The 27456-nt window shown below is 41.0% G+C and overlaps 1 protein-coding gene across 2 annotated transcripts in view; it reads right to left on the bottom strand.

Moving 5' to 3' along the window:
- Nucleotide 1: 1 nt before the first annotated feature.
- Nucleotides 2-27456, bottom strand: part of LOC115129616 (ATP-binding cassette sub-family B member 6-like) — a 38981-nt gene continuing 11526 nt past the window's right edge. For both annotated transcript variants that reach the window (XM_029660181.2, XM_029660182.2), the window contains exons 7-20: nucleotides 25657-25778; nucleotides 19389-19498; nucleotides 18466-18531; nucleotides 17235-17360; nucleotides 13476-13552; nucleotides 13177-13240; nucleotides 12669-12754; nucleotides 9422-9479; nucleotides 8616-8720; nucleotides 8270-8444; nucleotides 3364-3476; nucleotides 2814-2908; nucleotides 2422-2490; nucleotides 2-2152 (exon numbers count right to left, since the gene is read on the bottom strand). In XM_029660181.2, the coding sequence (XP_029516041.1) occupies nucleotides 1993-2152; nucleotides 2422-2490; nucleotides 2814-2908; nucleotides 3364-3476; nucleotides 8270-8444; nucleotides 8616-8720; nucleotides 9422-9479; nucleotides 12669-12754; nucleotides 13177-13240; nucleotides 13476-13552; nucleotides 17235-17360; nucleotides 18466-18531; nucleotides 19389-19498; nucleotides 25657-25778 (1426 nt within the window). In that variant the 3' untranslated portion in view covers nucleotides 2-1992. The remainder of the gene's footprint in view (nucleotides 2153-2421; nucleotides 2491-2813; nucleotides 2909-3363; nucleotides 3477-8269; nucleotides 8445-8615; nucleotides 8721-9421; nucleotides 9480-12668; nucleotides 12755-13176; nucleotides 13241-13475; nucleotides 13553-17234; nucleotides 17361-18465; nucleotides 18532-19388; nucleotides 19499-25656; nucleotides 25779-27456) is intronic.

Raw genomic sequence — 27456 nt, 5'->3', positions numbered from 1 at the left:
CTTCGTCATAATATATCTTTAATTATACCATTTATTAACATATACACAAAGAAAAAACAAACCATTTATGTATTTGACATCCAAGCATAGCCTGATGCCACACACATTGGAAGTGTGACAAAGGCAAACACCACACTACAAAACAAACTATGCCCCCAAATCACATACAAAAGAGTTTGACATTGTGTCAAAGCAGTTATTATCAGAACAAAAATGTTGCATTTCTGTAATGGCACAAATGGAATCCAATAGTTTGATGTATTTGATACTATTCCACTCCAGCCATTATCACAAGCCTGTTATCCCCAATTAAGGCGCCACCAACCTCCTGTGGTGTCAATGTCACTCATTGACACAGAACATTTAAACTCATGGGCATTAGTGTACATTATTTGACTGCACCAGTTTGCACACTTTGTACACCTACAAATGATTGACTGCTGTAGTGGTAGAGCAATGATTTGCTAGCAAAACCACTCTAGCTCTTTGGTATTACTTCTGTAGTCACAAATGCATTTGGGATTCATCTATTTATTTCAGTCTGAAATAACTTTTCATGATGTAGTCTGCTGTGCAATATATGGATGGTAAGTATGTCCATTTTCACGTTCCCTTGAGTAATGCAGACAGTTTCCAATTCAACCCCAAACTCGTAACTCTAAGGACTTCACGTAGATATGAAGTCCCCATTCTCTCTCAAATAACTCAAGTTCAGTTAAATGGATAGATCTTCCCTTATGGCCCTTTAAAAAAATAAATGAAACAGAATTTGACAATACATACTGTAAATGGAGTGTGATTATCAACAGATATTGCCAAACTCCACACTGCATTGGGAATGCAAGGCATAGATATTTACAAATTCAAATATACAGACTAATTTCTTCCATTAAAATAAAGATACACTAACAGTAGTTCTTTACGCAAAACGGGTAGCAGCATAGAAAGGTTTGAGAATTCTGAGTTCATTCATAGATAAAGGTTTCCTTTTCCATCGACTCTGTTCTCTTTAATATACTGCCAGTAGTTCTTATTGATCACCATTGGTGACAAATAAAAGTTACAGCCAGCTAATTTTGTATGTATCAGTCAACACCTAGACTGTACAGTACATGATAATGCCCAAGTCTATTTGGAGTAAAACTGATGCAGTTTCGATGCTAAATGGACCAAATACAGACTAAATATCTGTTTTTACTAATAACCAAAATTTGATTTTGAAGTTCTTGTACGCATACCTTTGTACTAAGACAAAAAACAATTAGAGTGAAACAGATTTTTTTGTTAACCATTCACATCGGTCTGAATCGCTTCATTTGTCTATTAAGTATAATGTAAGTCTATTGCTTGTATAGTAGCTAACAAAAATGATCCGTCTCATAAGCTAAAAAGTGGGTGTAGTAAAAAATATATAGATCTATAATTTACAATGAACCTGTAGATGCTGTAAATAAAACTAATACTTTTCTCTACCCCTAAACATTAGTCAACAATTCTAAGTTTTGTGAGACACTGTGCCAAACTGCCTATACCTGCGCTTAAGGGTAGGTATTAGTCTACTTTGGACTTGCTGTCACTTCAAGAGGACGGATTATGCGGAGTCCTGGTCGTGTTCATTAGGCACTAATCTCTCGTGGACAGACGCATGTAACAGAACTGGTATCGTAGTGTATGTCAACAGACTGTGGGATGTGACAACAGCGAGGTGCACAGATTTTTGCCACTGATCATTTGGAGAAATCATGATTTTGCAAGTGTTCGCATCTTTCACATTTTGGAAGGGGAGCGGACATTTGGCCCCTAGACTTGCCCGTAACATGCAGAGAGGGTTGGGGTGGGGCTTAACTTCACTCATAACCGAATTAACCTCAATGGACAGATAACTTAAAAAATTGCAGACAAAACAGCCTTTTGAGGTATCTAATCCTCTCCCTGCGTCCCTCGTCCGTCTCCTCACAATGTCTACATATCCTTGAACCTCTCACTCTATCCTCAGTGGCTCCTGTGGCCTGCAGTGACTGATGGGGGCTGTAGTTTCTCAGACTTCTTGTCTTTGGCTTCTGTGTCAGAGGCTGAGTCTGAGTCCTGGGCATGTTGCTGCTTCATCCACATGTCACAGTACAACCCTCCCTTAGCCAGCAGCTCATCATGTCTGGGAGGGAGAAAGTGGAGAATATGTAGTTACAATGGGGATACACAATCACCATTAAAGTCATCATCATGTACTATGCGAAGATGTTCCCACATGGGTACTGTATGGTTTTGAGAATAAGACTACAGTGTGACTATAGCATCATAAACATTGGTCTGTTCCATTCTTTAGATGTTGGTTTCTTGAAGAGCATAAAACAATATTTTGATTGGAATAGGCTTGTGGAGTGTGCAGACATAGAACAATCACTCTTTCAACCATTCCCTCACCGTCCTCGCTCTGCTATCTGACCGTCACTTAGAACAAGAATCTGGTCGGCACCGATGATGGTCGACAACCTGAAGACAGACAATTCATAATCAGACGACAGACCACACTGATCCAAACCATACAAACTCAGCATTAGAGGGGAGAAATGTGTGTGTCCTAATCACAGAAGGTTGGTTGCACCTTAATTGGGGAGGATGGACTTGTGGTAATGGCTAGAGTGGAATAGTATCCAATACATCAAAACACATGGTTTCCATGTGTTTGACGGCATTCCATTCGCTGCGTTCCAGCCATTATTATGAGCCATCCTCCCCTCAGCAGCCTTCACTGATCCTAATGTATGGGTTCCCTCTATACATGCATTTTTGTCCACCTGAGACCTATCCCTTACCTGTGAGCCACAACGATGGTGGTCCGATTGGAGCACACTTTGATGAGCGACGCCTGAATGTTGCGCTCCGTCTGTGTGTCGAGAGCAGATGTGGCCTGTGCAGAGGGAAAACTTTATGAGATAAATTACATGACTAAAATATTCAAGTTCAGTGAACTTGTATTAATCCACTGTAACACAATATGACAGGAAGATCAGTGGTGTGGGGGCAAACATTGGCCATCATCAAATACGTTAAGAATGCTTCCTCTCGTCCTTGAAGAAATATCTGATCTGACATGACTGGACTGGTGAAAGCTAAGTGATAGAGCCATTGTGTTCACCTATCAATTTGTGTAAGCTCAGCAATAACTTCAAGGAGAGGAGGGAGAAAGTGTGTGTTTTTAAAGTATTTGAACGCTCCGGGGTGACGTTTCTTCTAGGTAAAGATCTAGGACCAGCTTTCCCTCCCCAATCCTAAACTGACCCAAGATCAGTGTCTCGGGGCATCGTCACCCTACACCTTGAACAGGGTCATTGAGCCTACTGGTGAACCTTCCTGAAAGTTTACCTCATCCAGCAGGATGATCTGAGGGGCCTTGAGGATGGTCCGGGCGATAGCCACCCTCTGCTTCTCCCCCCCGCTCAGCTTCAGACCCCTCTCACCCACCTGGGTGTCATATCCTGGGAGGGGGACAAACAGAGAAAACACAGACAAATGTCACACACCTCATACAGTAACAATGCACCTGGGAGCTACTGTGTGTTTCAGGAAATGTATATGTGCATGTCATAATGCTTCAGCAAATGTGGTTGGTAAATACAAAACACCTATGCAAACCCTTAAAACAACAACATTGACACCCATAAGCCAACTTCAGGTTAAGTACAGCCAGAACTGGGCCTCCCGGGTGGCGCAGTGGTTAAGGGCGCTGTACTGCAGCGCCAGCTGTGCCACCAGAGACTCTGGGTTCGCGCCCGGGAGGTCCGCGGGGCGACGCACAATTGGCCTAGCATCGTCCGGGTTAGGGAGGGCTTGGCCGGTAGGGATATCCTTGTCTCATCGCGCACCAGCGACTCTTGTGACGGGCCGGGCTCAGTGCGCGCCAACCAAGGTTGCCAGGTGCACGGTGTTTCCTCCGACACATTGATGCGGCTGGCTTCCGGGTTGGATGCGCGCTGTGTTAAGAAGCAGTGCGGCTTGGTTGGGTTGTGTATCGGAGGACGCATTACTTTCAACCTTCGTCTCTCCCGAGCCCGTACGGGAGTTGTAGCGATGAGACAAGATAGTAGCTACTAACAATTGGATACCACGAAATTGGGGAGAAAAAGGGGTAAAAAACAAAAAAAAAACAGTACAGCCAGAACTATAATGGCGCTGGTTTCCCAGACACAGATTAAAACCTAGGCATATTTAACCCTGTAAATTGACTCAGAACACATTCTCATTTACAGCAACAATCTCGGGAATAGTTACAAGGGAGAGGAGGGGGGCAAGAATGGGCCAATTGGAAGCTGGGGATGATTAAATTGCAATGATGAGGGCCAAATTGGGAATTTGGCCAGGACACCGGGGTTAACACCCAAACTCTTACTAGGGCTGGGTGATATATCAAATTAATTCAAATGTATGTTTTAGCACGATGGTCCAAAATGCCTGTATCGTAAGAATCAAGGTTATTTATTTATTTGGGTTTTTTATGAGTGTTCTTCTGTCTTTTTGGTCTCGTCCCCTTCACTCCTTCTGTGTTGTGTGCACCTTTCCACAGACAGCAAGTCCCTCCCCGCTTCCACTCACAACAACAAAATACAAAAGATAAACTTGCTATTTGCATTTGAAGTTTGGTCCAACAGAAGCGGTAATAGAGGTCTATTCTGTGTTTTAGAAATGTGCAATGAGAATAAAAAATATGCAGTTATATAATGAATTGGCAACTCGTTCTCATTCTGAGAAATCAGCATCTTCTCATCAAGTTAGGCCACTTGATTTCAATATCTAAACAAAGTGAACAGGCTATGTTTTTCAAGCAGTTGGAAGCAGGAAGGTGTGTCCATAACAGTTCAACTGTTCTACGTTGTTAGAAAGAAAATTGATAAAGGTACTCACTAGCACATAGGCTTGTGCTTGAGAGATTGTTTATGAGATCTGTGCTAATTTTCCATAACGCCTGCTTCAAGAAGTTTGGTCATTATTAGTGGATGTGCATTTTTCATGGTTCTGGTTACAAAAGGGCATTTTTATAGACAAACTTGAAAGCCAGATCAGTGATTATTGCAACAACAACAAAAAGGAGGTTAAACTAATTTGATGAAATAATTCATTACATTAATTCCTGACTGTTTGAAATGCAGTGTATTGAGCTTTAATTATGCAACAACGCCTATTTAGAAAAAAAAACGTTAAAAAATAAAACAACATGGTCAATGGTATGTAGACACCTGCTCATTGAACATCTCATTCCAAAATCATGGGCATTAATTTGGAGAGGCTGTAACTACTCTTCTTGGAAGGCTTTCCACTAGATGTTGGAACATTACTGCGGGGACCTGCTTCCATTCAGCCACAAGAGCATTAGTGAGGTCGGCACTGATGTTGGGCAATGAAGCCCGTCTTGCAGTTGGCTTTCCAATTCATCCCAAAGATGTTTGGTGGGGTTGAGGTCAAGGCTCTGTGCAGGCCAGTCAAGTTCTTCCACACTGATCTCGACAAAGCATTTCTGTATGGACCTCAGTTTGTGCAAGGGGGCATTGCTATGCTGAAACAGGAAAGGGCCTTCCATCAAACTGTTGTCACAAAGTTGGAAGAACAGAATCGTCTACAATGTCATTGTAATGTTAAGATTTCCTGTCACTGAAACTTAGGGGCCTAACCCGAACCATGAAAAACGGCCCCAGACTGTTATTCCTCCTCCACCAATTGTCTGTCGGACTGCCAGATGGTGAAGCGTGATTCATCATTTCAGAGAACGTGTTTCCACTGCTCTAGAGGCCATTGGTGGTGGGCTTTACACTACTCCAGCTGACGCTTGGCATTGCGCATGGTGATCTTAGGCTTTGTGTACAGCTGTTCAGCCATGGATCCCATTCATGAAGTTCTTGACGAACAGTTATTGTACTGACGTTGCTTCCAGAGGCTGTTTGGAACTCAGTAGTGAGTGATGCAACCGAGGACAGACAATGTTTACGCGCTATGCGCTATCATCATTTGGCGGTCCCGTTCTGTGAGCTTGGGTGGTCTAACCACCTTGCGGCTGAGCCATTGTTGCTCCTAGACGTTTCCACTTCACAATAACAGCACTTACAGTTTACCGGAGCAGCTCTAGCAGGGCAGAAATGTAACCAACTGACTTGTTGGAAAGGTGGTATCCAGTGGTAGAAAGTGCTTAAGTAAAAATACTTTGAAGTACTACTTAAGTCGTTTTTTTGAGTATCTGTTCTTTACTATTAATATTTGACAACTTTTACTTCACGACACATTCCTAAAGAAAATATTGTACTTTTTACTCCATACATTTTCCCTGGCAACCAAAAGTACTCGTTACATTTTGAATGCTTAGCAGGACAGGAAAATTGTCAAATTCACACACTTATCAAGTGAACTTGTGGTCATCCCTACTGCCTCTGGCCTGGCGGACTCACTAAACATAAATGCATCTTTTGTAAATAAGGTCTGAGTGTTGGAGTGTGCCCCTGGCTATCCATACAGAAAATGGTGCCGTTTGTGTTGCCTCTTGTAACTAACCATCCCGGATCCGGGAGCGTTGTCATCAACTGACACTAATTAGCATAACGCAACGGACATAAATATTACTAGAAAATATTCATATTCATGAAATCACAAGTGAAATATATTGAAACACAGCTTAGCCTTTTGTTAATCACCGTGTCATCTTAGATTTTGAAAATATGCTTTACAGCCAAAGCAAGACAAGCATTTGTGTAAGTTTATCGATAGCCTAGCATAGCATTATGCCTAGCTAGCAGCAGGCAACCTGGTCACGAAAATCAGAAAAGCAATCAAATTAAATCGTTTACCTTTGATGAGCTTCGGATGTTTTCACTCACAAGACTCCCAGTTAGATTGCAAATGTTCCTTTTTTCCAAAAATATTATTTTTGTAGCCAAAATAACTCTGTTTAGTTCTTCACGTTTGGCTGAGAATTCGACCGGAAATTGCGGTTACGACAACGCCGAAAAATATTCCAAATTAGCTCTATAATATCGACAGAAACATGGCAAACGTTGTTTATAATCAATCCTCAAGGTGTTTTTCAAATATCTATTTGATAATATATCAACCGGGACAGGTGGCTTCTTAGTAGGAAAGAGAGAAACAATGGCCGCATTTGTCTTTTACGCACAAAACACTCTGAGAGACTCCAGCTGACCACTGACGCAATGTTGACGTTCAGGCTCATTTTTCAAAATAAAAGCCTGAAACTATGTATTGTGACACTAGACACATTAGGGAAGCCATAGAAAAATGAATCTGGTTGATATCTCATTCACTGCTCAATAGGGACACATAGGAACGCAGAGCTTTCTAAATAAGAGTCCCTTCCTGATTGGATTTTTCTCAGGCTTTCGCCTGCAATATCAGTTCTGTTATACTCACAGACAATATTTTTACAGTTTTGGAAACTTTAGTGTTTTCATATTCTAGCATCTTGTCCTGACAAAATAGCCCATTTACTTTGGGAACGTTATTTTTCCAAAAATGAAAATAGTGCCCCCTGGATTCAACAAGTTTTAATATAAGGAATTTGAAATGATTTATACTTGTACTTTTGATACGTAAGTATATTTTAGCAATTACATTTACTTTTCATACTATAAGTATATTTAAAACCAAATACTTTTAGAATTTTAAAATTGGTTACTTTTTCCACCACTTGTGGCATCCTATGACGATGCCACATTGAAAGTCACTGAGCTCCTCAGTACGGGCCATTCTGCTGCCAATGTTTGTCTCTGGAGATTGCATGGCAGTGTGCTTGATTTTATACCTGTCAGCAACGGGTGTGGCTGAAATACCCGAATCCACTCATTTGAAGGGATGTCTACATACTTTTGGCCATGTAGCGTATTTATTGTGAATCATTTACATTTACATTTCACACATTTACATTTCACAAGTTTAAAAAAAAATCTAGATATGATTTTTTGGCAATATCACACAGCCTTAACTCTTACGATAAGTGCCATGGGATCTTTAGTGACCAGAGAGAGTCAGGACATCCGTTTAACAACCCATCCGAAAGACGGTACCCTACACAGGGCAATGTCCCCAATCTCGGAGGAAAGAGTGCCTCCTACTGGCCCTCCAACACCACTGGATCTCCCATCCAGGGACCGACCAGCACCGGCCCTGCAAAGCTTCAGAAGCAAGCTAGCAGGGTGCAGGATGCAGGATGGTATGCTGCTGGCTTAAATCGGTGTTCAAGAAACCGTCAAAAGAGACGGTGGTATTTCCGTACCTTCTGGGAACGTCTGGATCTTCTTGTGGATGTCTGCGGCGATGGCCGCCGCCTCCACTTCGTGGTCGCTGGCAGAGATGCGTCCGTAGCGGATGTTGTCGCGGATGTTGTCGTTGAAGAGGACTGTGTCCTGGGGCACCACGCCGATGTGGGCACGCAGAGACACCTGCTTCACCTGCACCCAGAAATGAAGAGTCTCAGATGACACTTAAGCAGTAAAGGGTGAAACAGGAAGGCACTACCAGGACTTGTAAAACCACCGCATTGAAAACAAAATGTTACATACAGCATGTGATAAGACAGATAGCCTGGGAACTATTTTCTTGCAACTGGGCAAATTACTCACCTTAGAGATGTCCTGGCCATCGATGCGGATGCATCCCCCCTGGACGTCATAGAAACGGAACAGCAGGCGAAGGAGGGTGCTCTTACCGCACCCTGACTGGCCAACCTAGGGGCGTCCACACACAAACACAGACAGTTGAGAAGCGAGAACAATCGACAGATCCAAACCATCACGACTGTTGAGAAACAGAGAGAAATTAACCACTCTTCAAGACCGAAGTCTAGTATTATTTGCTTTAAGAGCCACTGAACACGCTGATTGGCACGTGCTTTTTTCTGTTGCCATTCAAAAAATGAGATTTCAGTCTCGAAAGTGTGTTTCCTGACCGATTCCGCGTTTGATTAATGATGTTTGTCCCCCATGAGACACTGCAGACGCAGAAGCCTATTTCACATCCTCAAAATCCCAAGAATGAATCTAAGATATTGCAACAAATCTGTAATTAATTTAGCTGTTTTTTTACTGATGTTTAAGTGGAGCAATTTTACATCTAACTAAGGTGTTTGGTGCAGTATTTCTTAAGTAAAAAAAAATGTGTGAGGTGTTGTCTTATGTAAACAAAGTCAGAGCCGCTGGGCAGTTCTGTCTCACTGTCTATGCTATTGGATAGAGAGCAATCACCACAGCTGTTCAACACATTTTAGTGGGCAAATGAACGTTGCACACTTTGTAGTCAATTTTGACACTAGAATAACTATTTCTGACTCATATCGATGCCACATAGGCCGTTTCCAAAGGGATGTAGTATTGTTTTTTAAAGGCAGTCGCCCTTTAACCTCTGGGTAATGCTTGGAATTCAATCTTACCAATGCAACAGTATGGCCTGGCTGCACAGTGAATGATACGTCCTTAAGAATCTCCTTCCTTAAAAAAAACACAGAAGCACAAAAAATATATGTAATCAAAGGAGAACACTGGAACAACCACAACTATGATTATTCATCAAACTGTTTCTGAATCATTAACTATGTAAGGCTAGTGGTTAATTTGGAAATTGGGAGGTGCCGGAACAAAAAGTGAGCCGAGGGAGGGTGACCTGGGGGGGCTCTTAGGGACCGGAACACATGGGAAAAAAAGAAAATCACCTTTATAATAAAGAATTGCATGAATATAGAGGTGCTTGAAAAAGTTGCACACATGGGGATTACTTTTTTTTTTTTTAAGTTTAGGGTCTGGGATTTTTTGTTGCCTTTCATAAACACATTTCTTGCAATTCTACATAATTTTAGATTACTGGGGACTTAAGCAGAATCTTATTTAATACGTCACAAATTATTGAAATGACATTCTACTTTGACACTGACAAACAGAATCTGAGATCAATAAAAACGACCTTGTATTGAATCCATCAATAGCCTAGACCAGGGATCATCAACTCGATTCAACCGCGGGCCGATTGTTTCTTAAGCGGATGGTCGGGGGGCCAGATCATAATTACAAATAATTTGTAGACGGCAAAGAATCGACCGCAAGAATCCCAAACAAACATAATGTTTGACTAAAACAAAATCCTTTCAAACCTGGCTTGCGTTTGTATACGATCACGTCTCTATTATGCGTGGGAATACTTGGGAACAAATGTCTTAAATTAAAATCACTTGGAGTGGATTACCCAGAGTTTTTAGTCTTTTATGTCCAACAATGAAAATTCACTCAAAAATGTGTATTTTTTGCTCATATAACATAAAACCTTATTCAGCCCACGGGCCGCCAGTTGGCCTAGGTGTGTGGAGTGACACAAATGGTAAAATATGAGGAAATTATAGTCCTAAAAAAGCTTTCCAGTTTCACTGACTCACCCAATGATGCGCAGCTCACTCATGGCTCACCCTATGGCTAAATTATAGGCCCACTCCACGGTGTAGTAATCTGAATTATTTCATTTATTTCTGAATAGACAGCAGTAATTTTGTAACTTTGGCAAATGTATTTACATTTATCAGGGGTGCTCAGGCACGTCCAGCACCCTTCCCAGGGATATGTTTCTACGAGGAAATAAACAAAGTGCAACGCTGCAGAGATTAGAGTTGCAGGCTCATGTCTATCAGAGCAGAGAGAGGGAGGGAGATCATAGAAAGTGAATGTCATTCTATTTCCAAGAAAGATACATGCACGCCCCTCTCTCTCACACACCACAGCAATGGTCTATACAGGCTACAATGTTGCGCAAACCATAAACCTGGACAGGCCCAACACAGATCAATTCTTAGAATATCAGGCACGTTTTCACAGAGGAGGCAACTTGAATTAACTGATAGATTTTATTATAATTTTGAAATTGCAAACAGTGAAACTAATTGTTTATGCCAAGAGAGGTGCCGGATCCTGGTAAATGGGTTCCGGTGTTGTGCTAAAAGCTCCCCCCTGCCAGAACCCCCCATCGCGTGAACGCACTCAATTCTTCATTGCTGCGACTTGCTTGAACACACACGTACTCAATTCTTCATTGCTGAGACTTTCTTGAACACGCACGTACTCAATTCTTCATCGCTGTGACTTGCTTGAACACGCACGTACTCAATTCTTCATCGCTGCGACTTGCTTGAACACGCACGTACTCAATTCTTCATTGCTGCGACTTGCTTGAACACGCACGTACTCAATTCTTCATCGCTGCGACTTGCTTGAACACGCACGTACTCAATTCTTCATCGCTGCGACTTGCTTGAACACGCACGTACTCAATTATTCATCGCTGCGACTTGCTTGAACACGCACGTACTCAATTCTTCATCGCTGCGACTTGCTTGCTTGTTGAGATTTTTAATCACATTTGGCTGCGTTTCATTAGATTTTTTATGTTGGTTTGATCGCTGGGGAGGCACTAGTAATGTCTACAGTTTTCAGTTTGGCTATTTGTTTCAAGTGTGTTAGTCTATAAATAAATCTCTTTGCCAAAATTCGTCATCTCTCCTATGTCTTATTCGACGAGCAGTTGTTCTGAAATGTTTATTGCTTGCCTTCATTTTACTCCCTCCTCTATGTTTAATATAACACACATACATTACTTATTCATTTCGGGTTCATTTCGGGTTGCCAAACGTGAAGTTTGTTCTACAGAAAGTATTAGACTCTGATGTGTGCCACAGAAAGTATTTGACTCCACAAAAATAAGGAAATTGGAAGGAGGGAGAATCTCAGGTTTTCAGCCAAACTCTTGCATCTTTCCAATATTTGTTTATGTAATTTATTGTCTTTTTATATTTAATTTGTCATTTTATATCTTATTATGCAAATATCTAAATTTGTATTTCTTATTTAATGTTTGTTAACAAACTTAACTTTCAATTATGTTTTTTTGTTATTGTGAGATAATATTTGTGTATTATCAATATTTTCTAAAACATTACAAAATGTTTCTAAAATAAATGTTCATGTTTCATTATACTCTAATTTTATTTTCTGTGGCACACACTACTGGTCAACATGAGCTACCAAAATGATTCTGAAGTGTGCCAGGCCTTGCAGTCCCAAGATAGAAAGTGGGGGGGATTTCGGGAGGCAAGAAAATAGTTTTGCCGAACCCCCCCCCTTCTAATTTCTTTATGTTTGTGGCTAGATTCAAATACTTTCTGCAGCACACATCAGAGTCACATACTTTCTATAGAATAATCTTCACATCAGGATAGGCAACCAAAATGAATAATTAATGTATGTGTGTTATATTAAAACAGAGGAGGGAGTCAAATGTAGGCAAGCAATAAACATTTCAGAACAACTACTAGTTGATTAAGGGAGAGATGACGAATTCTGGCAAAGAGATATATTTATAGACTAATAAACTTGAAACAAATAGCCAAACCGAAAACTGCAGACATTACTAGTGCCTCCCCGCAATCAAACCGACATAATTTTAAAAAATGAAACGCAGCCTAACGTGATCAGAAATCTCAACTAGCAAGCAAGTCACAGCAATGAAGAATTGAGTGCGGGGGGGGGGGTTCTGGCAGGGGGGGAAATTTTCGGCACAACATCGGAAGAAATTGAGAGGTGCTGGATCATTAGTCCAAAGAAGACCTAAAATACATCTAAGTGATCTAAGCAAGGACTTACCCATCAGTATAGCTAAAGTACACATTCTCAAACTCCACTTTTCCCAGTTTATAGAGAAGGTTCCCTGCATTCACCACGTCCTTCACCTGAAGGGAAGTCAAAGTAAATCTATTTGACCAAAAAACTATTTCCCGTAATGCAGTGCAAAGAAATCTTGACACACCAAAATGCTGGTCATTGACTCTCGCGTAATTTGTCAGCTGCTCGATTAAGTTCTAGGTCCACACATGTTAAGAGAAGAAATCAATTGCTAGACAAAGGAGTGGAACTGGAACAAGGAGCTCCACTCTCTCTGTTCGCAAATTACGGGCAGAAAGTCTATCCCACTTCTGAAATTCGAAAGATGCTAAGACCTGCGTAATCGTGATTTGTCCAAATAACCCCAAACACTGGAACTACTACTGCTCGTTATCCTACGCATCCCAATCTCTCGGTTAACACGCATAATCTTCCCATGAGAGATTGGTCATCATCAACATTAGTCATCGACAACCAATTTCAAAATTACCTCCTCTTCCTCGGTGAAGAGCTTAAACATGCTCTCCATGTCGATGAAGGACTTCTGGATGATTCTGTGGAGGATGAAGACCAATGTATTATACAGAGCACGTTTTGCATTATGGGTACAGTAATACATGATGCCTTTCACAGATTTATCTCAATAGTCTAGCTTCATTTGCTTGTGTCTTTACTGATCTAGTAACACATGACAGGTGAAGCAATATGCTTTTAGCTGTAAGTGATAGCCATAAAGGAGACTAGGGAAGGATGTAAGGAAGTAGAATTGAAGCCCATAACACCTCTTACCTGTAGTAGGTTCCAAACCAGTTGAGAGGGGTGTAGAGCTGGATGATGTAGGTGCCAAAGAGGATAAAGTCTCCAAGCTGGGGATAGAGGGCACTAACCTGGTTAAATGTATCATAACACTTCACACACCATATTTATTATTAAGAAAAACGTGTAACATCACTCAGTGTTATAGGATTTCTTTCTTCAAACATGCATTTTTCAAGCATGTAACCATAGCAAGGCTGCTTGGCCTTATAGTGATGCAATACGTCTATGTTTTGCATTTGTATTGATTTTGTTTATCTGCAAGGCAAGCTGCAAGAATAATTTCCTTATTAGAGTACAATGAAGATTTAGAATCTAATGTAGGACATAGAGACGAAAAACAGCGTAGCCCTAGCATAGTGAAAGAGAAAAGCGGCCTGAGATTGGTGAGGTGAGACTGTTGAGCTTTTCGCACTACTGAGCCAAACCCAGCTGCAGTGGCCTGGTTATGCCTCCACACATTCACCGTAGTTGCCGGAACCATGCTGAAAAGCACAATGTGAAAAGAGCCAGCAGTTTGTTTTAGAATGGCTCAATAGTGTGAAAAAGGTAACAAAATGAGTATCTAGGCCCTTAACATGAAGTTGTAAAATACTGAACTCCCCTTTAAAATGGGTTCTCATCCTGAAAGTGTCTGTTTAACAAAAACCAAACCAGTTTTACAGTTTTTCCTGGCTCATTGACTATTATTGTCAGGGTGAGGAACTGTTACATTCATTTGTAAAATACGGTCATTTCAGCAAGCCAAGACACCCACCTGCTCAGATTTTTCTGAAATTGCTTTTGTAGTTAGAAACAGATAACATTTGCATTCCTGTAAAATGATTTTGTTATATTTTAATCTCTGAGAAATTAAGATAATTAATTTCATCCAAATATGCCCTTTTAATTTTTAGGATTCACATAATATTCAACAAATATAGCAGTGGGTATGTTGAGAATTTTTTTACATTCAGCATCGCTACGTCAAGGGAAATATACCATTATTTCTGACAAAGATTTCTACAGTACACACACTACATGACCAAAAGTAGGTGGACACCTGCTCGTCGAACATCTCGTTCCAAAATCACGGGAATTATTTTGGAGTTGGTCCCCCCTTTGCTGCTGTAACAGCCGCCACTCTTCTGGGAAACAAAGTACTGAGTAAAGGGTCTGAATACTTACATAAATGTGATATAATTTTTTTTTTATATATACATTTCCTAAAAAAACTGTTTTTGCTTTGTTATTATGGGGTATTGTGTGTAGATTGTTTTTCCCCCTCATCAATGTAATACATTTTAGAATAAGGCTATAACGTAACAAATGTGGAAAATATATTATTTAATGAAAAAGCAAAAAAAAAATTGGCAAAATGTTTGCTAATGAAATATCAAGTTTACAAATAAGTATTTGGTCAATAACAAAAGTTTATCATCTCAATACTTTGTTATATACCCTTTGTTGGCAATGACAGAGGTCAAACGTTTTCTGTAAGTCTTCACAAGGTTTTCACACACTGTTGCTGGTATTTTGGCCCATTCCTGCATGCAGATCTCCTCTAGAGCAGTGATGTTTTGGGGCTGTTGCTGGGCAACACAGACTTTCACCTCCCTCCAAAGATTTCTATGGGGTTGAGATCTGGAGACTGGCTAGGCCACTCCAGGACCTTGAAATGCTTCTTACGAAGCCACTCCTTCGTTGCCCGGGCGGTGTGTTTGGGATCATTGTCATGCTGAAAGACCCAGCCACGTTTCATCTTCAATGCCCTTGCTGATGGAAGGAGGTTTTCACTCAAAATCTTACGATACATGGCCCCAATCATTCTTTCCTTTACACGGATCAGTCGTCCTGGTCCCTTTGCAGAAAAACAGCCCCAAAGCATGATGTTTCCACCCCCATGCTTCACAGTAGGTATGGTGTTCTTTGGATGCAACTCAGCTTTTACCAAAATGTTATATTTTGAATTAATCTGACCATATGACATTCTCCCAATCTTCTTCTGGATCATCCAAATGCTCTCTAGCAAACTTCAGACGGGCCTGGACATGTACTGGCTTAAGCAGGGGGACACGTCTGGCACTGCAGGATTTGAGTCCCTGGCGGCATAGTGTGTTACTGATGGTAGGCTTTGTTACTTTGCAGATCATTCACTAGGTCCCCCCGTGTGGTTCTGGGATTTTTGCTCATTTTTGCTCATTTTGACCCCACGGGGTGGATCTTGCGTGGAGCCCCAGATCGAGGGAGATTATCAGTGGTCTTGTATGTCTTCCATTTCCTAATAATTGCTCCCACAGTTGATTTCTTCAAACCAAGCTGCTTACTTATTGCAGATGCAGTCTTCCCAGCCTGGTGCAGGTCTACAATTTTGTTTCTGGTGTCCTTTGAAAGCTCTTTGGTCTTGGCCATAGTGGAGTTTGGAGTGTGACTGTTTGAGGTTGTGGACAGGTGTCTTTTATACTGATGACAAGTTCAATCAGGTGCCATTAATACGGGTAACGAGTGGAGGACAGAGGAGCCTCTTAAAGAAGAAGTTACAGGTCTGTGAGAGCCAGAAATCTTGCTTGTTTGTAGGTGACCAAATACTCATTTTCCACCATAATTTGCAAATAAATTCATTAAAAATCCTACAATGTTGTCGTAACCGGCTGCGACCGGGAGGTCCGTGGGGCGACGCACAATTGGCCTAGCGTCGTCCGGGTTAGGGAGGGTTTGGCCGGTAGGGAAATCCTTGTCTCATCGCGCACCAACGACTCCTGTGGCGGGCCGGGCGCAGTGCACGCTAACCAAGGCTGCCAGGTGCACAGTGTTTCCTCCGACACATTGGTGCGGCTGGCTTCCGGGTTGGATGCGCGCTGTGTTAAGAAGCAGTGCGGCTTGGTTGGGTTGTGTATCGGAGGACGCATGACTTTCAACCTTCGTCTCTCCCGAGCCGTACGGGAGTTGTAGCGATGAGACAAGATAGTAGCTACTAAACAATTGGATACCACGAAATTGGGGAGAAAAAAATAACAATAAATCCTACAATGTGATTTTCTGGATTTTTTTTCTCATTTTGTCTGTCATAGTTGAAGTGTACCTATGATGAAAATTACAGGCCTCTCTCATCTTTTTAAGTGGGAGAACTTGCACAATTGGTGGCTGACTAAATACTTTTTTGCCCCACTGTATGTCCGGGAGCTTACAGGTGCCTTGGTGGAAAAGGGGGGTAACATCTCACAGAAAGAACTGGCAAATATGGTGCAGTCCATGAGGAGGAGATGCACTGTAGTACTTAATGCAGCTGGTGGCCACACCAGATACTGACTGTTACTTTTGATTTTTACCCCACCTTTGTTCAGGGACACATTATTCCATTTCTGTTAGTCACATGTCTGTGAAACTTGTTCAGTTTATGTCTCAGTTGTTGAATCTTGTTATGTTCATACAAATATTTACACATGTTAAGTTTGCTGAAAAGAAACGCAGTTGACAGTGAGGACGTTTCTTTTTTATTATTATTTATTTATTGAAGATGATATAAATCCTATAAATTAAAATAGCCAATTTGGGTGCAAATCAATTAGCTTAATTTATCCTAGATCAAATTATACATTTCAACAAAACAATGTTTTAGGAATGCTAATCTTATCTGTTTCTAACTAAAGAAAGATTTCAGCACAATCTGAGAAAGTGGGTGTCAAAATCCTCTTTCTTCTCCTTTTCGAGGTGGAATGACCCTTAAGCTAGCAAGCACTCTGAGCTCAGTACCTTAAACTTGCCCTCCTGGAAAAAGTAGGCACAGAGCAGTGAGCCTGCCAGTAGGCCTGAGCCAACAATCAGGTTCTGGGTCTGGTTCAGGAAGGCCAGAGAGGCTTGGGTCTTCCATTCTGAAATCTAGGATGAGAGGGGACAGACAAACAGAATGCAAATGCAACATTACAATCAATATAGTTATAGCCTGGTCCCAGATCTGCTTGTGCTGTCTTGCCAACTCCTATAGTCATTGTTATGCAGACCATAAATACAACATAATAATAAATAGAGTTTAAAGCCTGGTCCCAGATCTGCTTGTGCTGTCGAAAAGACCTGGAAACAACAGATTTACAAAAGGTAAAGAGCAACTACTGGTGGCCGTTCTAAAATCATAGCACATCAATAAATGGCAAGCTCAATCAATCAACATTTCAATCAAATGTATTTTAGAAAGGCCTTTTTACATCAGCAGTTGTCACAAAGTGCTTATATATATATATATATATATATATATATATATCTTATTCCCCCCAATGGTGGAACAAACTCCCTCACGACGCCAGGACAGCGGAGTCAATCACCACCTTCCGGAGACACCTGAAACCCCACCTCTTTCAGGAATACCTAGGATAGGATAAAGTAATCCTTCTCACCCCCCCCCCCCTTAAAAGATTTAGATGCACTATTGTAAAGTGGCTGTTCCACTGGATGTCTTAAGGTGAACGCACCAATTTGTAAGTCGCTCTGGATAAGAGCGTCTGCTAAATGACTTAAATGTAAATGTATATAGATACCCAGCCTAAAAGCCCATAGAGCAAACAATGCAGATGCACAAGCACATTGGCGTGGAAAACTCCATAGAAAGGAAGGAACCTAGGCAGAAACCAGGCTCTGAGAGGTGGCCAGTCCTCTTATGGCTGTGCATTATTAGAGTACATGGCCATCAAGGCCAGATCTTTCTTCAAGACATTCAAATGTTCATCTATGACCAGCAGGGTCAAATAATAAATCAGTGGTTATAGAGGGTGCAACAGTTCAGCATCTCAGGAGTAAATGCTGGCTTTTCATAGCCAAGCACTCAAAGGTTGAGACATCAGGTCGGGGGGGGGGGGGGGGGTAGAGATGGAGAAGCATCTAAGGTGGTCAAACACATCTACCCGAATAACCAAAGCAAGCACTCTGGTGTAACTTTACACAGATCTACATTCTCAACTCTTCAGCGTTTGACATCTATAGTCTAGATTACCTGATACTTGAGGATGGCGTTCTCAAAGCGGTTCACTTCATAATTTTCTGCGTTGTAGTACTTCACCTGTTGGAAAAACAGTCATGAAGCAACTTTGAAGCTGCAAAAATTTAATGTGTTTGTGGACAGCTTCATGTGCCAGATGGGGATTCTGGATTGTGTTCATTAGGCACCCAACAGACTGAAACAGGGAGAGACTACCTGGACTTATTTTTCATTTTCTGTTGCAAAACATTTTTTTACATTTTCATTTGTGTGTCCTGTGGTGGTTATTTCTTTATTATCAAATGAGGAGAAACAAACTTATCACACAAGTCAGAGTTGTACTTAAACAAAAATATTTATGAACTTATTAATAAGGAAAGCAGGTCATGATGTGAGTGCTCTGCAATAACAATGCTGGTCAACCCAACACTCTTGACTGTTGGGTTGTGAGCCCTGATACAAAGAATACAAAGATATTGTATAGCAAAGATACACCCACTTAGTTTACATGACAAACAACAGATATGTGGAATGGGTCACAAGGTGAGACTTGATATAAGAGAAAGGAGTATCCCCCAGCCAAATAGTATTTGTCATGTAGACTTTTCTTATTGTACAGAAACCAGAGTTTGGCCCCTAAGACAAGGTTCCTCTCATACCAGAGGCATCTCTCCCTGGTACTTAACAGTAAACAAACACCAAATCATTCTATGAAATGCATGCTGTAGGAATTAATCACCAAACCATTCATAAATCAAAGGCTCCTCTCAGTTCACACACAGAGATAAGCGAGTACTAATAGAACCTTATTCTATTGCATAAAATAACCATTTGATGCAATAACAGTATTATAACTTAATCTTGTAATTTCTCCACTATAGTACTAATGAACACGACCCAAGTATTGAGGTTATAAGTCAATGGGAGCATCTCCGTACCGTCTCAAAGTTGAGCAGGGAGTCCACTGCCTTGGACTTGGCGTTGTTGTCCTGGGTGTTCATGTCTCGCCTGTACTTAGTCCTCCATTCCGTGATGATGATGGTAAGGGCTGGAGCAATATATTGATGAACCATTATGAAATATTACATTGTTATTACCAGGGGTTGGAACCCGTTCAGGGAACAGAACCAAAAAAAAAAAAAAAATGAAGAAGGAAACTGATCCGGAATATAACCATTCTTTTTAAATCTTGAGAACCTGTTAATAATGAATGTTATTTTTGGTTCCAAAAATATTCCTCCCGATCTATTATGTTTATATAATTCTGTAAAGTTATAATGATAGTTATTGAGTACCACAGTATGAGCCATAATACCCATAAAATCTAGCGGTCAAACAAGGAAATGGTTCCAAAAAAATGGCGCCGAGAAGAAGGCTGACGTGTCTCCAACAGATTGTTTTTTTGTTTGTTTATTTGCTCTCGTTTGTAACTTGTTTTTTAAACTAATTTTGTAAATAATGTTGCCGTTACCGTCTCTTATGACCAAAAATATCTTCTGGACTTCAGGACTGCGATTACTCACCACAGACTGAAATAATCATTTTTTTCTTTTAACGAGTCAAACGACCCCAAAGCCAACGACATACTGCTTTCCAGGGAACAGGCCCAGATCCCCGTGATTTGCATGAAAAGGAGGTGGAGAAAAAGGGGCCAGAGGGCGGGCTGCCTTTTGAGAATTTGTAGGTGATCGAATAACTCACTTCCATCCATTCTGCTAGCAAACGTGCAATCTTTGTAAATACAATAGATGACCTATGCGCACGTTTAAACTACCAACGGGACATTCAAAAATGTAAGTTGTGGCTGAAAGACGACACTATCAACATACAGCTGGGGGCGGCAGGGTAGCCTAGTGGTTAGAGCGTTGGACTAGTAACTGGGAAGGTTGCAAGTTCAAACCCCCGAGCTGACAAGGTACAAATCTGTCGTTCTGCCCCTGAACAGGCAGTTAACCCACTGTTCCTAGGCCGTCATTGAAAATAAGAATTTGTTCTTAACTGACTTGCCTAGTTAAATAAAGGTAAAATATTTTTAAAAAAAAGTTTTAAAAAAGCTGGCCGGCAGAATAGAACAGCGATGTCTGGTAAGACAAGGGGTGGCGGTCTATGTATTTTCGGAAATAACAGCTGGTGCACGATATCTAATGAAGTCTCGAGCTATTGCTCTCCTGAGGTAGAGTATCTCATGATAAGCTGTAGACTACACTATCTACTTAGAGAGTTAATCTGTATTTTTCGTAGCTGTTTAGTCACCACCACAGTTAGAGGCTGGCACTAAGACAGCATTGAAGGAGCTGTATTCCGCCATAAGCAAGCAAGAAAACGCTCACCCAGAGGCGGTGCTCCTAGTAGCCGCAGATTTTAATGCAGAGAAACATAGGCAACATCTGCACGGAGCTAAATGGTAGAGCTGCCGTTTTCAAGGAGCGGGACTCTAACCCGGAAGCTAATAAGAAATCCTGGTATGCCCTCCGACGAACCATCAAACAGGCAAAGCATCAATACAGGACTAAGATAGAATCGTACTACACCAACTCTGAAGCTCGTCAAATGTGGCAGGGCTTGCAAACCATTACAGACTACAAAGGGAAGCACAGCCGAAAGCTGCCCAGTGTCAAGAGCCTACCAGAAGAGCTAAACTACTTCTACGCTCACTTTGAGGCAAATAACACTGAAAAATGCATGAGAGCACCTGCTGTTCCGGAAGACTGTGAGATCACCCGCTCCGCAGCCGATGTGAGTAAGACCTTTAAACAGGTCAACATTCACAGGCAGATTACCAGGACGTGTACTCCGAGCATGTGCTGACCAACTGGCAAGTTTCTTTACTGACATTTTCAACCTCTCCCTGTCAAATTCTGTAATACCAACATGTTTTAACCTTTTGTGACTAGGGGGCAGTATTTTCATTTTTGGAAAAATAACGTTCCCGTAGTAAACGGGATATTTTGTCAGGACAAGATGCTAGAATATGCATATAATTGGCAGCTTAGGATAGAAAACACTCTAAAGTTTCCAAAACTGTAAAAATATTGTCTGTGAGTATAACATAACTGATGTTGCAGGCGAAAGCCTGAGAAAAATCCTAAGCCAGAAGTGCCTCATGTTTTGAAAGCGCTGCGTTCCAATGCGTCCCTATTGAGCAGTGGTGTCCCCAAGGTGTCTACAGCATTGTGACGTAGTTTTACGCATTTATGTTGAAGAATACACGTAAGCGGCTACATTGCGCAACTGGTCACCTGATGGCTCCCAGAGTGACTCTCGCGTAAAATACAGAGGTAGCCATTATTCCAATCGGTCCTACTGAAAAATCAATTGTCCCGGTGGATATATTATCGAATAGATATTTGAAAGACACCTTGAGGATTGATTATAAACAACGTTTGCCATGTTTCTGTCGATATTATGGACCTAATTTGGAATATTTTTCGGCATTTTCATGACTGAACAAACGGAGCTATTTCGCCTACAAAAATAAATATTTTTGGAAAAAAGAAACATTGGCTATCTAACTGGGAGTCTCGTGAGTGAAAACATCCGAAGCTCATCAAAGGTAAATGATTTAATTTGATTGCTTTTCTGATTTCCGTGACCAAGTTACCTGCTGCTAGCTGGACAAAATGCTATGCTAGGCTATCGATAAACTTAAACAAATGCTTGTCTAGCTTTGGCTATAAAGCATATTTTGAAAATCTGAGATGACAGGGTGATTAACAAAAGGCTAAGCTGTGTCTCAATATATTTCACTTGTGATTTTCATGAATATGAATATTTTCTAGGAATATTTATGTCCGTTGCGTTATGCTAATTCGTGTCAGTCGATGATTACGCTCCCTCATGCGGGATGGGGAGTCACTAGAGGTTTTAAGGAGACCACCATAGTGCCTGCGCCCAAGAATACTAAGGTAACCTGCAAAAATGACTACCGACCCGTAGCACTCACGTCTATAGCCATGAAGTGCTTTGAAAGGCTGGTCATGGCTCACATCAACACCATTATCCCATAAACCCTAGACCCACTCTAATTTGCATACGGCCCTAACAATCTCTATTGCACTCCACACTGCCCTTTCCCACCTGGACAAAAGGAACACCTATGTGAGAATGCTATTCATTGACTACAGCTCTGCATTCAACAACACATCTGCCACGCTGATCCTCAACACAGGGGCCCCCCAGGGGTGTGTGCTCAGTCCCCTCCTGTACTCCCTGTTCACTCATGACTAAACGGCTAGGCACGACTCCAACACTATCATTAAGTTTGCCGATTGAGACAATAGTGGTAGTCCTGATCACAGACAATGACGAGACAGCCTATAGGGAGGAGTTCCGAGACTTTGCAGTGTGATTCCAGGATAACAAACTCTCCCTCAACGTGACCAAGACAAAGGAGATGATTGTAGACTACAGGAAAAAGAGCACCGAGCACGCCCCCATTCTCATCGACGGGGCTGTAGTAGAGCAAGTTGAGCTTCAAGTTCCTTGCCGTCCACATCACCAACAAACTAATATGGTCCAAGCACACCAAGACAGTCGTGAAGAGGGCACAACAAAACCTATTCCCCTTCAGGAGACAGAAAATATTTGGCATGTGTCCTCAGATCCTCAAAGGGTTCTACAGCTGCACCATCGAGAGCATCCTAACTGGTTGCATCACTTCCAGGTATGGCAACTGCTCTGCCTCGGACCGCAAGGCACTACAGAGGGTAGTGCAAAAGGCACAGTACATCATTGGGGCCAAGCTTCCTGCCATCCAGGACCTCCATACCAGGCGGTGTCAGAGGAAGGCCCTAAAATTGTCAAAGACTCCAGCTACCCTAGTCATAGACTTTTCTCTCTGCTACCGCACAGCAAGTGGTACCGGAGCACCAAGTCTAGGTCCAAGAGGCTTCTAAACAGCTTCTTCCCCCAAGCCATAAGACTCCTGAACATCTAATAAAATGGCTACCAATACTATTTGCAATGCCTCCCCCCTCCCTCTTTTACACCGCTGCTACTCGCTGTTGTTATCATCTATGCATAGCCACTTTAACAACTCTACCCTGCACATTGACTCTGTACCGGTACCCCTCTGGATATAGTTTCACAGCTGTTATTTTACTGCTGCTCTTTAATTACTTGTTACTTTACTTCTTGTTCTTATCCGTATTTTTTTAAACTCCATTGTTGGTTAGGGGCTCGTAAGTAAGCATTTCACTGTAAGGTTTTCATTTCACTGACACCTTTTATATACGGTGCATGTGACTAATAAAATTTGATTAGAATCATTTTCCCACCATTTATTTTTCCTGTAGGGGATTTTAATAAACACTTAAAATAAGGGTGGTGTTTCGTGTAGGTTTACCCTGGCATGACATTTTGATTACTGTGTAAATCTCTCCAAGACTAAGTGACTTTTATCAATATATTTGCCTGTATTTAACCAAAAATGAAATGCTAATTAGCTGCTAATGTGGTGATCATAAAGAACTACAACTTTAATGATCTGGACTAGACTGCCGAACAGAGGCAAAGGTAAGAATCTCTGAATTAACTACCTAATGTTAGCTGAACAATGAATAAATTGGCAACATTTCTTTAAAATGTACAATTCTTTGAACTGTCTTGTGTAAGTTTTAAAATATACACAATTCCTGTTAACAAAGGTGTCAGCGAGAGATGACTTGCAGGAGCTACAGGGATTTGTAGTCTTGCATGATGTCTACTTTGATGATAATTAGCATTTTTGATTCTGAGAGTAAATAGAGCTGAATTATATGTATTTTGTAAAAATAAAAAATAAAAATACATTGCTGTTACTCAATGTTTATTATCTATGCATAGTCACTTTACCCCTACTTACATGTACATATTACCTCAATTACCTTGACTAACCTGTACCTCCGCACGTTGACTCAGTACCGGTACCCCTGTACAGAATATAGCCTTATTATTGTTATTTGGTAGTGTTTTTTTTTTCTACATTAGTTTATTTAGTAAATATTTTCTTAACGGCTTGTATAAGTAAGCATTTCACAGAAAGGTTATATTTGGCGCATGTGAACAATTGGAACCATTTCCCTGTTTGACCGCTAGGTTTTATGGGAATTAGGACACCTCCACTGTGGAGCTCTATAGCTCAAGCACATTCTAGTTCACGTCATGTCATGATGATGTTCAGCGCTTCAAGCAAAGCACCCTCCATGTCCACCCCTCTCTCTCGCTCTCCCCCACCGGTGAAATTTCAGTCGCATCTCACACCTGCACTTATCTGTAATGTAAATCTGACCAATCAAAAATGTAAACTCATTTTTCATGACATGTCCTCTTGGATCACCGAGATTAGGATCTGTACTTATCTATTTCATAATTATTAATATGTTTTTTGATCAGATATTATGCATTTTACCATTTTTACAAAATTCACATTTACCGCAACAGTTTAAAAAAAGTTATAAACAAATACATTTATAATATTATTTATCATTGCTCCCATAATGAAAAGGTCAGAGTTAAACATAACACTGAAAATACATTGAACACTAAAATATATATTTTTTAATTCCCCCAAAGAGTGGATGAAAAGGCCAAGTGGGGTAAAGGGAAGAACAACCTCATTCTGAAGATACACTACCGTTCAAAAGTTTGGGGTCACTTAGAAATGTCCTTGTTTTTGAAAGAAAAGCCTATTTTCTACACATCAAATTGATCAGAAATACAGTGTAGACATTGTTCCATTTTTTATGGAATATCTACATAGGTGTACAGAGGCCAATTATCAGCAACCATCACTCCTGTGTTTCAATGGCACATTGTGTTAGCTATTCGAAGTTTATCATTTTAAAAGGCTAAGTGATCATTAGAAAAAACTGTTGTGCTGATTAAAGCAGCAATAAAAGTTGCCTTCTTTAGACTAGTTGATTATCTGGAGCATCAGCATTTGTGGGTTCGATTACAGGCTCAAAATGGCCAGAAACAAAGAACTTTCTTCTGAAACTCGTCAGTCTATTCTTGTTCTGAGAAATTAAGGCTATTCCATGCGGGAAATTGCCAAGAAACTGAAGATCTCGTACAACTCCCTTCACAGAATAGCGCAAACTGGCTCTAACCAGAATAGAAAGAGAGCTGAGCAACAACTGAGCAAGAGGACATATCACATTTGACTCAGATTATTATTACCTTATAAATATAACTGAATTGGTTCTGGAAAGGAGGCCTTGTACTCACTGAGGTAGAGGAACATACAGACGAATATGATGAGTCCGAACCAGGCGTTGAAGTAGGTGATGAAGTAGATGATGGAGATGACGATATCTGCGATGGTGGGGAAGATGCTGAATACAATGTAGCTGTGGAGAGAAAGAGAGGGAGTCCAGGTTTACCTCTGGGTTCAGACACAGAAAGTCAGACATTCAGACACAGGAAACTACAGACTGTCCAGAGGTCAGGATAACACTAAGAAACCATTGCAGAGGTCTTGAAAAAGAAGGGTCAACACTGCAAATATTGACTCTTTGCATCAACTTCATGTAATTGTCAATAAAAGCCTTTGACACTTATGAAATTCTTGTAATTATATATACTTCAGTATTCAATCGTAACATCTGACAAAAATATCTAACGACACTGAGGCAACTTTGTGAAAATTAATATTTGTGTCATTCTCAAAACTTTTGGCCACGACTGTACAGCGGGATGGATCATAGTTACACGGCCTGGCAAGTAGAAATGGAAGGTGGAATCAATTTTAAGGTGGAAAGGATAGAGCAAACACCAGAGGAAGCAGTATCTAAGCTTTGAGGATAAAGTAAATCAGATCAAATATGTATGTCAAATACTTCCAAACACTTGAGATACGATTGATACTGAATAGTTCAAAAAGTGCAAAGCAAAGGGCAAGCTCAATCAAGCATACCTCAGACCAATGTTCCCTCAATTCTTTCAGCACTGAGCAAATTTCAGGTCTGCTGAGCGCAAACTTGAACATTGTGAAAATTCTGTGCAACTTCCGGCAGGCGTTAAATGTGAACACTGAGGCTGTATCTACTTTAAGTTACAGTTAAGTGGTCAAGTAGGCTACTGTGGCTATTTGATCATAATGAAGGCCTACCAGTGGCCTACCATCAAAAACAATGGAGAAAATGTATCCCAAAACATTTTAACATGGAAATAATTGTTCTATCATCCAGCCTACAGTAGCAGCCAATGTGTGGTGTTTAATGTAGTCCTACATCCCAAGACACTTTTGAAAAACAACATGCATGGCTTGACATGAACCTGTTTATCCACTTGTCCTTCAGACAAGGCAGTCTGAAAATGTTGTTGTGCTCTTTGATGCAAGAAACCACTTTACAAAATAAAACAATTATTCCCATACCATTATTATAGAGAATCAGACAAATTATTCTACCCTCTGCCTATTGGCTACTTAGCTTATTCAAGCCTGTCTCAAAATACAACACTGCCTCTAAGACGAAAAAACTTGATCTGACTCACTTTTCAAAGATAGCTAGAAATGCACACGTTTTGTTCTCTTGTAGGAAGCAATCGGCAGGGGCGGCAGGGTAGCCTAGTGGTTAGAGAGTTGGACTAGTAACCGAAAAGTTGCAAGTTCATATCCCCGAGCTGACAAGGTAAAAATCTGTCGTTCTGCCCTGAACAGGCAGTTAACCCACTGTTCCTAGGCCGTCATAGAAAATAAGAATTTGTTCTTAACTGACTTGCCTAGTTAAATAAAAGTTTAAAAAATATATATATATATATATTTTTAAATCAGTCCCCCATTGCTGACTACAAATTATCGATAACTGGGCTAATAAGTCACTCACTAGCAAAGGATTTGAACAAATGTGCACAGGTGGCTACATGTAGCTCTCACCTTAATCTCAAAACAAGCACATCTTCTAATGACCGCTCATGCTGTAAACACTGTCCAGTTCAAAGTGAATGGCACAGGTTCCATATATGGCAATGGTCTATTTGCATATAGGCCTACTGCAGCTCTGATTGGTTGTGATGCACCGGTCT

Source organism: Oncorhynchus nerka, linkage group LG5 (assembly GCF_034236695.1).
Source record: "Oncorhynchus nerka isolate Pitt River linkage group LG5, Oner_Uvic_2.0, whole genome shotgun sequence".
Classification (NCBI taxonomy): Eukaryota; Metazoa; Chordata; class Actinopteri; order Salmoniformes; family Salmonidae; genus Oncorhynchus; species Oncorhynchus nerka.
Note: the sequence above shows the minus strand (reverse complement) of the source record. Positions and strands in the feature narration are given on the sequence as shown.